Source organism: Protomyctophum parallelum (genome assembly GCF_964188405.1).
Source record: "Protomyctophum parallelum genome assembly, chromosome: 16".
Lineage (NCBI taxonomy): Eukaryota > Metazoa > Chordata > Actinopteri > Myctophiformes > Myctophidae > Protomyctophum > Protomyctophum parallelum.
The window spans coordinates 29381872-29394772 of NC_139711.1; the positions used below are offsets into that span (position 1 = coordinate 29381872).

The 12901-nt window shown below is 45.5% G+C and overlaps 2 protein-coding genes across 2 annotated transcripts; one reads left to right on the plus strand and one right to left on the minus strand.

Annotated features, from left to right (window-relative positions):
- Positions 1 to 1950: 1950 nt before the first annotated feature.
- LOC310873707 (syntaxin-12-like) lies at positions 1951 to 2613 on the minus strand (the record flags this gene model as incomplete). Its single annotated transcript, XM_083786256.1, has 1 exon — positions 1951 to 2613. One exon carries the CDS (start codon positions 2611 to 2613, stop codon positions 1951 to 1953), a length of 663 nt encoding a protein of 220 aa, XP_083642382.1.
- Positions 2614 to 6649: 4036 nt separating this feature from the next.
- LOC310873643 (exportin-4-like) lies at positions 6650 to 10102 on the plus strand (the record flags this gene model as incomplete). Its single annotated transcript, XM_083786192.1, has 1 exon — positions 6650 to 10102. One exon carries the CDS (start codon positions 6650 to 6652, stop codon positions 10100 to 10102), a length of 3453 nt encoding a protein of 1150 aa, XP_083642318.1.
- Between the last annotated feature and the right edge of the window lie 2799 nt (positions 10103 to 12901).

Here is a 12901-nt window from a genome sequence, read left to right on the forward strand (position 1 = left end):
ACTCAACTCAACTTTATTTATATAGCACATTTAAAACAACCATAGCTGCCACAAAGTGCTGTACAGTACATAGGTAAAACAGTAAACACATAGACTAAAAACACAGAATACAAAGACAACACACAAAACAAAAACAAAAACACCTCGGCGTGGTGGAAGGAGGTGGTGGGGGGATCTTTGCCTTTTTTCCGTTGCTCGTTATGCAGGCCACTGACTAGCTCTGGTCCATAGCTCTAATGCATTGCATTTAGAGAGCTGGACCAGAGGTAGCCACTGACTATATGTATCCAGCCAGGTCGGTCATTCGTATTGCGCTGCGCACACGCTTATGTAAGCGAGGTGCTAAGCAAGGGTTGTTAACTTTTGGTAGATATCAATCAACCCACCTTGTCTTTATCACGATTGAATGGTCAAATTCTATAGTCGCACCGGTGCTACAAATTTAATTTAAAAACTCGCACAGTGCTATTTTAAGTAGCAAATGCGAGCACCTATAGTCGCACTGTCGAGCCCTGACTGTACTTAGTGAGCTGCACGAGGGAAAATGCAACCACACTTGCAATATCCGTAATTGCACCTTTCTAGTTGTTTCATATACTTATGGTGTTGCAAACAAAAACAGATATAGATAACCTATTACTAAAGAGAGAGCTATGGTGGATTCATTATCTTGGCACCCGTAGGACCCAATAAAGAGTTTGATATTAGGCCATTTCTTTAGATACAGCCACTGGAGGTTTACATAGAGTTCATAATGTAGCTTTAATACTTTTTCAGTGTTTTCTTTCTGTGGTTTTTCAAAGAGAAAACAACAGATTTTTGAAACCGTTAGATTGTGGATACTATATGAATGTCCCAAAAAATAGGGGGACCATGTTTATTTGGCCTTAGAGCCAATGGGTGTTGACATACTGATATACTCAGCTTTGTCTATTGTGTTTTTAAAACTTTCTACTTTCATACACTTACTAAAATCATATTGACATAAAAAATAATGATGTATATTTGTGCACTAACTTTGATCATGTGAAGAAATGTTTGCCAATCATGTTTCTAATCAGTTGTTTGAGCCACCCTAGTCTAGGAAAATTGGCCTCAGATCCTGTGCAGCAGGGGCGTGGCCCAGTGCGTTGCGTTTCAAATTAAATGCGAATCAAAAGACAGGGGCGGGTTCCACATGGAGTGGGCGCTACATCTAAATAAGACGGAAGGGAAATAATTGCTCCTTGAGCGGTGGTGGCCTACTACAATTCAATTTGGAATTGGATTCCCTTTGGAGTGTCCGCTCAGATTCTGAGCGCAACGTACTTCCCTCACAGGGATACGGTCCTTTTTTCCCAGAAGTCTTTCTCGCCCGCCTAGTGGCGAAAAATAAAACTTCTGGGAACTTAGATTAGAGCCACCCCACAACACCAGATGTGGCTGATGGCTCTTTTGTCCACATAATTTCCTGTTATCTCATTTATACTTGAGAAAGACCAATACGGGTCGAAACATTGTATGTCCTGCTGTGATTGTGAATAGATTTACCTGGAGCATTACAAAGTGAGTTGCGAGCCCTTCCTTTTGTTCATGATATCTGTTAGTTTAACAGTTTGGCTCAGCACCAAGATCGGAGGATGTGCAATGTTTTATCTTATTCTGCAAACAAAAACAAAATCATGTAAATCTTGGGATCCGTTGCGATGATTGACGATGATGATGATGATGATGATGATGATGAGTCTGTAGGTTTGTACCGGGACTAGTTCCCTCCTACCAGTGGAGGGGTCTACCAGAGACTAGAACATGGCTACATAATGTTGAACGGGACATCTGACAACTGATTTTAAAGAACCCCCATTTTGGGGGGATCCCAATCTCTACTGTATAATTGTGTTAATTGATTAAGATATAGATGTTCTATTAAGATATTTGTTTGGCTTTTTCTGACATTATTGATAGGTCCCTTTATGCAAACAAGATGATGCCAACTATGACGAGCACGATGGAAACAACTAAAGCTAAGATTAACTTCTTCTTACGGGACTTCTGCTCGTAGCCGGCCGCTCTCCCCAGATGCTCCGTACCTAGTTCCACGTAAACCTGAGCATTCTCCACGTTTGCTTCAATATTGTGCATCATCTCTCCCTGATCGTGGACCATCAGCGCCAGCTCCTTGAAGATGTAGTTTACATCCATTACGTCAGACTCCAGCTGCCTTATGTTGGCCTCTCGCTCCCTGATGCGCTCCAGGTCTTTGTCTGTGATGGCGGCTTCCTGCATCCTGGTCTCACCACCGTCCTCCTCCTGGTTGTAAAAAGACATAAGATGTCCATCTTTATCTTCAGCTGACAGGAGGAATCCGTCCCTCGCTCGGGCGACAGACTCTTTTTCCTTCTCAGCTGCACGGCGCTGCATGGTCTGGAAGCTGTGGAGTGCTGTGGAGAAGTGGTCCATCAGACGATCCCTCTGGATCTTCTGTCGCCTCTGTTCCGATGGCGGAATTGAGTCTTTCATGTCTTGCAGGTGTTTGTTAGTTTCTTTTGCCAGTTGGTTGGTGTATTGTTTTATCTGACGCAGTCGGTCTTGAAGTTCACTGGTGTCCTGTTCGGTCCCTAGTTGGTTTACCATTGCCTTGATCTGAGCAGTATTCTCTACAATGGTTTGGACGTTGGAACTGCATGTTTGAATAAGGGCGTTTTGGTGGATGTCGGACATGCTTGTTTGAATAAGTGTATTGGTGTCCTGGGGCACCGCTACCTGGCACATTGCCTGTCGGAGGAGGTTTTAGCGGAGAGGAGGATAGACCTTTCAAGAAAGTTGAGATGGAGACAAAGATATTTGGCTGTTTCACTGAAAATGTTGTCTTATAAGTTACTGTTTTATAGTGAGCTCACAGATTATGTCATCCGTAATATATGGAGATCTCTGATTTCTGTGTCAGCCATGCATAAATATGCCACAGAGCTATGACCATATATGGGCATAAATGGGGCACAGGCAGGCTGATACAAAGATCTCCATATATGGGCACAAAAGGGACAAAGACAGACAGACACCCAGATACAGAGATCTCTATATATGGAGATATACAAATATGGGCACCGTTCCCAATGGGCATCAATCATCCCAACATATTAATAATCCATATAGCTGCAAGCAGCAATAAGATCAAGGGTCAAGCCAGAAAAGCAACAAAGCAATACAGAAAAAAAGCTATACGCAATATGCACATGAGCCATAGAAACACATGAGAGAACTTGAGAGAAAAAAGACAAATCAATTAACAAATGATTACTTTAAATAGCTGGTTGGGGACTGGAGATGTCACTTTTTTGTTGCGCTGATTGGCTGAAGGGGTTGTCTGTCAGCACTGTAATCCCACAGCCACCCATGCATTAGCCACTCCACTCAAATGAATGGAAATGTGATTTCAAGGGGGAGTGGTTAACCAGGCTACGAACATCTTTGACGTTGTCAAATCATAATGTAATGTAATATTGACTATATATATGTACTGTGTATTTTATTCACTACTCTATTGTAACGCATTGTATTGTTGTTTTTGTTTTATTGTATTGTTGATCTATGTGATGGTCTTTTATTTATTGTACAGCACCTTGTAACATTTGTTTTGAAAGGCGCTTTACACATACATTTACCTTGCCTTACCATATAATTGACTCATTGGGAGATCTAAAGGCGAGAGGTCCTTTGACGAATGACTGTGAGCTTCAGTTCTTGAGCGATTCTCACGACCCTCTACCATATCGCTGAATTTCGTGGGAAAACGACAGCCAAAACTGAACTGCCAAAACTGTAAAAAAGGAGGAACCCGTACGTTTCACCCCTTCGGGCTTGACCCCTAATTATAAGTATACATGAAAACAAAAACTAAAATGGGGACATTTACAAGAATAGGATTGCCTTCCTGGAAAGTGCAGGTTATAAAACAAATAATTAACTCAACTTAAAATGCTACTAATATAATGCAATATGTTAAATATTTGTTCTGTGTTCGTTATACTTTGTTTTCTTTTTATGTGCTGCCAACGTGATTTCATGTGAAATGACTTCATCATGACTCCATCATGTTTTTAGTGAATTACTTTATTTATTATGTTGGTTAGTCATGGCTCCCAGTTCTCATCTGATGTCGTGTGGAAGATCTGACTGCTCCAGACCGCAATGAATAACAGCTAGCTTGCACAATGTCTTTAGACTAGGACATAGGTCTAAGATGTACATGTTATCGACAAATTCAGCATGAACTGGATTGTCTGTTGTGCCTGTATCCTCCTGGATCCGTCTGAATCCTCCAAAGAGGATTGCGTGATCGCCAACCATGGCCATATTAATTATCCCAAGTGTTCTATCCCGTTGGGATCAACGTTCTTCCACGAGTGGGTCTCTGGGTTGAAGCTCCACAGATCATTGTGGATCCTGTCAAAGTTGTAGCCACCAAATATGTACAGCTCTCCCTTGTAGGCAAAGACTGAATGGCAGGTGCGTCTTTCTGGAACAAGCTGTGCCCTATAAGATGTGCTCAGCCAGTAGTCTGTCTCCATGTCAAACACTCTGATGCTATTGTAGCAATGTTCTTTGTCATCTTGGCCACCAAAAACAAACATTTTTGTCCCGATGATGGTGGCAGAGTGATGCACTGAAGGCTGCGGCGGAATGCCTCCACTGTAAATTAAGGACCAGACCATTGTGGAGGTGTCCAACTTCCAGAGGTCATTAGTGGGTCTAGTCAGCCGGAATCCTCCATGGATATACATGGACTTCCCAAAGACACAGGCTGAGTGGCCGCACCTGTCCTCTGGAACAATCCCAGTAACCTTGGGCTTGAACGTTCTGTGGGTGTTGACGTCAAATGCATGGAGCACGTTCCAGTATTCAACTCCAGAGATGACAACCCAGTCCAACACCAGTCCTCCCCAGATGTAGATGATATCTTCTATCAGCACAGCTGTATGACCCAAGCATGTGGGGAGGACCTCAAAGTCCATTTCTTCTCTTCCATTTATAAATAGGGGCAACTTCATCCATTGCAAAGACACTGAGTTGAAGATGTCCACATCGCTGTTCACCATTCCATATGCTCCAAAGGAATACACCTTGTGCCCTACAGCTACAGCAGCCTCTCAGAGGCACTCCTTCCGGGTGCACCTTCCAGGACAACATTTCATCCAGAAATCCTGTTTCTCCTGAAGGTGAGGAGTCTGGAATGTTCTCAATAGTGCTCCATGGAACTCTTAGACGTACAGTTTAAAATTGAGCTAAACTGATCACTCTGATGTCACTAGGTCCACCATGCCCAAACATGGAGTTCCAATTCAATCCCCCAGTGGTGGTGCCATGTCAGGTGACATCACGTGACCATAGCAACCTGATATCAACAAACATGGATCATTAAAGGTCCCTCCAGTATCGCATGAGCCGTCCAACCAACGGACGTCAAACTCGACATGTGTGTCATCGAGGACCTGAGGGAGTGCAGTGCCTGGCATGAAGTCAGATAGGCGGTTGTCCAGAATCCGCTCATCCGACCGAGATGCACAGATATAGGCATTCTAGAGTTCCAGGCCTGAACACCTTTGAGTCGATTTGCACAGCATTCCGAGCTTGTGGATCTGCTCATTTTGATGCTTATGTATGACACTGTAGTGAGGGGCACTCGAATCATCATACATCATCACATTCCGGCCAATCACAATTATTGTCCTCACTTTTTATCCTCAAATCCATGGTACACACAGGCACAGACAGCCAGCTATAGGAGGGGCTAGAACCCTCAAAAATAATAGTGTTACAGTATGCAAATATTATACTGTAGACAGTATAATATTTACATACTGTAACACTATTATGTAGATGATCAATGTGTGTTCCCTAGAAACTGCTTCCCCTCAGTATTCCTCCACTCCTCATCGACTGGACTCACAACTTTTTGAGTAACAAGAGTTCTGGATGCTACACTGCGGAGCTACTGCGAACCGTGTGAGGAGTTGTGAACACCTCACGCTGCGAGGCACTGTGAGCTTGCAGATCGGCTATTTTCAGCTAATGTTCCCCACAGAATAGGGATGCTGAAAAAACAAAAAACAAGTTACTATCGCGAAGATCTCCCCACCCTCCAGCAGTAACTCTGTTGACTGCTCAGGGGTCCCGGACCCCTTTTCTTACTGTTTTATATCAGAATGGTCAGAATTGTCTTTACGACCACAACTCACGCGAACACGGTTCACATTAGTATGGTCTGTCCGGCATGGACACGCTTATGTCTCAGCATCGTTTTAACAACCCTCTCTGGCGACATTGTAGCCTAGGTGCCGCTACGCCAGCGCAAGAAGAGTCCTTTTTTACCCCCCTGGTTGCCCCCGGACCCGACGTTGAGAACCATGTTGGCACAGCAACACAAATGTCATGGACTTGGTCAGTCCAGGAAGTCGATGGGCTAGCTAGTTCGACCAATCAGTGAAACAGATGCCTCTTGATCTCCCTAATATGGCAAATTCATCGCTATAGCAACCCCAGCCGGGGCAGAATGTGGAAATACCCCTGCCACGCAGCAGTCTTCAAATGGTCATCGTGTAGGAAAGGAATTGCTATCCAACTATAATTTCTGTGTCTAGCATGGCGCATCATTGACGAGACGTGGATCATGGCGGCCGTTTGCGCACCAGAAGTGATCTCACAGCTGGAAAGTGCTGCCAAAGTTTTAACAGCCCCGCCGTCCTTTGTCAGTGCAGAACAGAGGCAGCATGCCGAGCACATATTCCTCTCCTTCAGGAAGTCACAATCACCCTTTGATGTCTGCAAACACATTTTAGAGACCAGTCAGGTGGACTATGTGTTGTTCCAGGCTGCTACAGCCATCATGGAGGCTGTGATCAGAGAATGGATCTTGTTGGAGAAAAACAGCATTGAGTCGCTACGAACGTTCCTCCTCACCTACATCTTACAGAGACCCAACCTACAGAAGTATGTACGTGAGCAGATCTTGTTGGCGGTGGCGGTCATTGTGAAGAGAGGCTCCTTGGACAAGTCCATGAACTGTAAGAGCATCTTCCACGAGGTGGGACAGCTGATCAGCAGCGGGAACCCCATAGTGCAGACACTGGCCTGCTCCATCCTGAACGCTCTTCTCAGCGAGTTCTCAAGCTCCAGCAAGACCAGCAGCATCGGTCTTAGCTTGGAGTTCCATGGCTCCTGCAAGAGACTCTTTCAGGAGGAGGACCTGCCTCAGATCTTTGTTCTGACCATGGAGGTGCTGCAGGAGTTCAGCCGCAGGGAGAACCTCAACACCCAGATGTCCTCTGTGTTCCAGCGCTACCTGGCCCTGGCCAATCAGGTCCTCAGCTGGAACTTCCTGCTGCCCACTCTGGGGCACTACTACATCGCCATGTTCGACTCCACTCCGAATGTGATGCTCAAGCCCACAGAGTTGTGGAGGGAAGCCTTGCTGGACAAACGCGTCATGGACCTTTTCTTCACCCTGCACAGGAAGGTCCGGGAGGACATAGACATGGCCCAGGATTCATTACAGTGCCTGGCCCAGCTGGCCTCCATGCACGGTCCCATCTTCCCAGACGAGAATGCCCAGATCTCATATCTGGCCCACTTGGTGGAGGGTCTGCTTAACATGATCAATGGAATTGAGATCAAGGACTCGGAATCGGTTGGAATCTCCAACATTATCTCCAACATGATCACCACGTTCACTCGCAGCATCATGGACACCCTGCCCAGCGAGCTCTTCACCTCCTTCATCAACTGTCTCACGTTTCTCACATGCTCCTTTGGACGCAATGCCGCACTAGAGGAGGCTCTGCAAAAAGACGATGCAGTTTTCATGGAGGCCTATGACAAGCTGTTGGTGTCATGGCTGACCCTGGTGCAGGACAAAGACTATTTCCCCCGAGGCTGCTTCGTCCAGCCGGCCGTCCAGGTGTTCAACTCCTACATCCAGTGTCACCTCTCTGCACCCGATGGCACGCGCAACCTGTCAACGAACGATGTGTCATCGCATGCTGGGGAGAACATTAACGAGCTGCAGGAGGATGACAGGGAGCTGTTCTCTGACCAGCTAGCCAGCATCGGCATGTTGGGACGCGTGGCTGCTGACCACTGTATACCTCTACTTATCAGTTTGATGGAGGACAGAGTGACACGACTCCATGGCCAGCTGCAGAGGACCCAGCAGCATCTCATGGCCTCCTCTGAACATGGCTCAGAGGACGGCAAAGTCCTGGACAACCTTTATGAAGATATCCACTGGCTTATACTGGTCTCAGGTTATCTATTAGCGGATGACCCCCAGGGTGAGACCCCCCTGATACCCACAGAGGTGATGGAGCTCTCTATCAAGCATTCAACGGAGGTGGACATCAATACCAGCCTGCAGATTCTGGTCTCGCCGGGGGAGAAGGCCTCTTGCATCCCTGGCTTCGACCGCACCGACTTGGTTATCAGGCTACTGTCTTCGGTGTTGAGGATATCCGAGGTGGAGTCGAGGGCGACCAGGGCCAGCCTGATAGAGCAGCTCAGTCCTCAGATGGGCAAAGACATTGTGTGGTTCCTTCGACGGTGGGCTAAGACCTACCTCCTGGTGGACGAGAAGATCTACAAACAGATCAGTACCCCTCTGAGCATGGTGTTTGGCGTGGACACAGAGGGAGCCCAGTGGATTGTGGGATACCTGTTGGAGAAGGTGATCAACAACCTATCTGTGTGGAGTGCAGAGATAGAGTTGACCAACTACACAGTGGAGCTACTGGTCACACTGGTTGGGAAGAGGGAGAGCGCTAACATGGTGGTTCAGTGTGAGAACTGGTGGAACCTGGCCAAGCGATTTTCTAGCCACAGCCCTCCCTTCCACCTGCTGTCCAGCTCAGTCCAAAGAACCCTTATGAAGGTGCTGGTTCTGGGAGGAACCGCACACATGGACTCTGATGCAAAGCAGCAGTACTGGTCTGAGGTGATGCACCCTCTACAGCAGCGCTTCCTGAACCTTATCAATCAGGAGAACTTTTCCCAGATCAGCCAGGAGGGGGACGTCAAGCAGGAGATTATGGCCACGTTGGAGTCCCTGTGTGGCATCACGGAAGCAACACAGATTGACAACGTGGCTCTGCTCTTCTCCTTCCTCATGGACTTCCTGTCCAACTCCATCAGCCTCATGGATGTGTACCATGGCAATCCAGAGACCATCAACCTCATCATCAAGGTGTTTGTGGAGGTGGCTCACAAACAGATCTGCTACCTGAGCGAGAGCAATTCTATGAAGCTGTATGAAGCGTGCCTGACGCTGTTGCAGGTCTACTCTAAAAATAACCTAGGCATAAAGCGGACAGACACCACGGCTGAGGAAGACCAGTACCAGGACCTCCTGCTGATCATGGAGCTACTCATCAACCTGCTGTCCAAAGAGTTCATCGACTTTGGCGACAATGACAGCTCGTTCCATAGTCAGGGGCAGGGCCTGCCGGCCTCCAACCGGACCGTGCTGGCGGCAGACGTGGTTCTGTATGGTGTCAGCATTATTCTTCCTCTCATGTCTCAGGATCTGCTCAAGTTCCCCTCCCTGTGTAACCAGTACTACAAGCTCATCACCTTCATCTGTGAGATCTTTCCCGAGAAGATTCCTCAACTACCCGAAGACCTCTTCAAGAGCCTCATGTTTTCCTTAGAGCTGGGAATGACAGTGATGGGGTCAGAGGTCAGCCAGCTGTGTCTAGAAGCCGTCTCTCCACTGGCAGAGCAGTGTGCCAAAACACAGGAGAAAGACACGCCCCTCTTTGTCACCACGCAGCACTTCCTGAAGTTGGTGTTTGATATGCATCTGCTGCAGAAACACAACACAGAGATGACGGTGGCCGCCGGGGAAGCCCTATACACACTGGTGTGCCTGCATCAAGCCCAGTACTCTGAACTGGTGGAGACTCTGCTGGCTTCCCAGAGAGATGCTGTCGTTTGCCAGCGCCTGGCAGACGCCTTCAACAAACTGACGGCCAGCTGCAGCCCGCCCACCATTGACCGCAAGCAGAAAATCACCTTCCTCAAGAGCTTGGAAGAGTTTGTGTCCAACGTGGGAGGTCTCCTCTGTGTCAAATAACCTCTGGAAACCCACTCATATACCCACTCGGCACCCCCTGAAGAACTATGGGTAGAAGAGACGAACGGAAAAGACAAACCCACCACTACATTGTCAGCTACTCTGAAGTGAAAACTGTCCACCTTTCTTTTTTGAGAGGCGCTAACGCCCAATACATACACCGTAGAATTTGAAGATTACGTCATATGGCAGCCAAGTCTATGGGATTTTTGATGTTTGTATAGAGCACTTATGAAGTAAATTGTCTATAGAATTTAATATTTGTTTAGAGCATGTATGGGCAACTGATGGACCGGGGGCCACATGCGGCCCCCACCGTCACTTAATGTGGCCCTCACGTTAATATCAGAATACCGATATATTATTGATTTCAGCTGTTACAATTCCAAACAAGCAAAAATGACCCGCTTTAATTACTTCAGTCTAAATTAGTAGCTTGTCTTTTTTATGTCCAATGTTTTTTTATTTAGTTCATAAAGTTATTACCATAACTATAATTAAAGGCATTTGAAAATAAATAAAAAACATATTTTGCAGGATTCCAATTAAAAAAACAGCAAAAAGTTCAGGATTTCAATTGAAATAATAGCCAAAATAGCAGATCTAAGCTCAAAACGTGCCGCAGTGTGACGCATTTTGAGCTTGTAGATTGTCTATTTTTGCTACGACAGTAATACGCAATGTGGACATCTGGAATGACCTAGTGTGGAACTATAGTGGCTCTCTCCATCGTCAAATTCTCCCACCCCTGGTTTAGAGCATTCATGAATAAATCATAAATTTTTGCCAGCCAAGTCTATGGACTTTAATGTTTGTTTAGGGCAGTAAATCACAACGTAAGGTGTCATGTGGCTGATATAAATAATACATCTTACATCTAACTAATTGTGTTTCATACAAGAAACAAGCCAGGATGGATACAGAACAGAAACAGTACAACTGTAACCAATGTGGAAACAACTTAGTAAACAACAGTAAATTGAAACCGCACCGGATAATTCGTAGAAGAAAGAAAGGAGCCAGATTGTTGGCTGTCTCATCATCATGTAGTAACGTACGTGATGTATAAAAGTAAAAAAGGCTCCCCTCACTTCACACAAGTGTGATGTTTATATAAAAGGCACACTAAAAACAAATCAGCAAAATCCGATAATGTCTTTATAGCAAGCAATGCCTGCAGGAGGTCTATTACAGAAAATAATCTAAAATAAATCACACCTGTGTGAAGTGAGGGTGCTCTTATCATACATCGTCATACAGTACATCACATTCCGTGCTCAGCCAATCAAATCATCGCTATGGGGGGTACACACATTTCTCAGCCAATCAAATCATCGCTATCGGGTACACACAAGCACACAAAGCTGGGCATATAGGAGGGCCCCTCAATAACAGATCTAAAAGCTGACAACGCCTCTCGATGCAACAGGTTCTTCTAGATCAGTTATTTGTTTGCTGATGATGTAACAAATCTCTAGCAAATAGCAGCTCTGTTTGGACCCTCTAGCTCAGAGATGGAGGGATGAGGTCCCGCTGTGTTGAACCGCTAGAGTCTGCAGTGGTTTGAAAGCACTGCAAACCACAAATTGATTTTAAACGCCCAGAATAGTCCATGGAGAAATTATTGATTTATGAAAGAAATGAAAACATCCATAACTTATTAACTGCACAATACAGGTTTGCCAGTGCTACCACTTGCTCAATGATATAGGCAAGTCATTTTAACCTTATTCATCCACACTAATGCTCATTATAAGATAGCACCATATCTGTCTTCTCACTCTGTCTCTCAAAGGAGGGCTGTGAACAGAACAATGACTACATGCAATCTGTCTAAGAGTGAGGCTGTAGTTTAGCTTGGAATTCCCATCGCCAATGTCACTGGTAGGCAGGTTCCACAGTCCAACCCACCAATGAGACACAGAGTGAGTAGATGGAAATAGTGCCATATAATGCGCATACATGAGGACCAATTGTATGAAGATAAGGTTGAAAGTTGATTACGTCTAAGAATTATAATGAATGCATGTAAACATAGAAATAAAGCCATTAACAGAAATAAAGGTCTATGTTTATGTTTACGATCAATAAATAGCTGCCCCATAATAACAAATAATTGCAGATGGCAGAATACCCACCAAGGACAGCGATCCTGGAGTCGGACTTATGGAGGTTTGAAAATCCTCCTTTCAACTGGTTTGCACTATGATTATATTTGCAATCCCATAGTTGGAACGGTGGGGCGTTGCTATAGGAAGCAGACAAATGTAAAAAGCTTCCGTAGGCCTCAACCGTATATAGTATACGTTGGGGTATGTATATATAGAGCGAGATACAAAATTGAATAATAGAGAAAATAGCCGATCTACAAGGTCAACGCACGTTGCATCACCATTTTTGGTTATTTTTTCAATTTGAACACTGACACGCTAACATTTTGACACATTTAGAAACATTTTGCCTAATAGGCATGCTACAAGGTTATTTTGATTAGCATTCATTTTGAGTTAAAGTGTGATATTAGAGACTGTCTACATTTCCCAAAAGGACATGCATGTATTTAATCCAGTCTGACTAAAAAAACATCCGCACTGGCCATAACAAATGCATGATCAGAGGGGGGATATCAAAATCCCCCCCAACAAATCTAACCCTGGGTAGAAATACTGTTGTTTCTCATTGCATGTGAAACATGTTCCTTCTGCAAAATGTGTGCGTGCGTGTGCGTGCGTGCGTGTGTACATGCATGTGCATGTGTGCGTGCGTGCGAGCATGCGTGTGCATACATGTGCGTGTGCT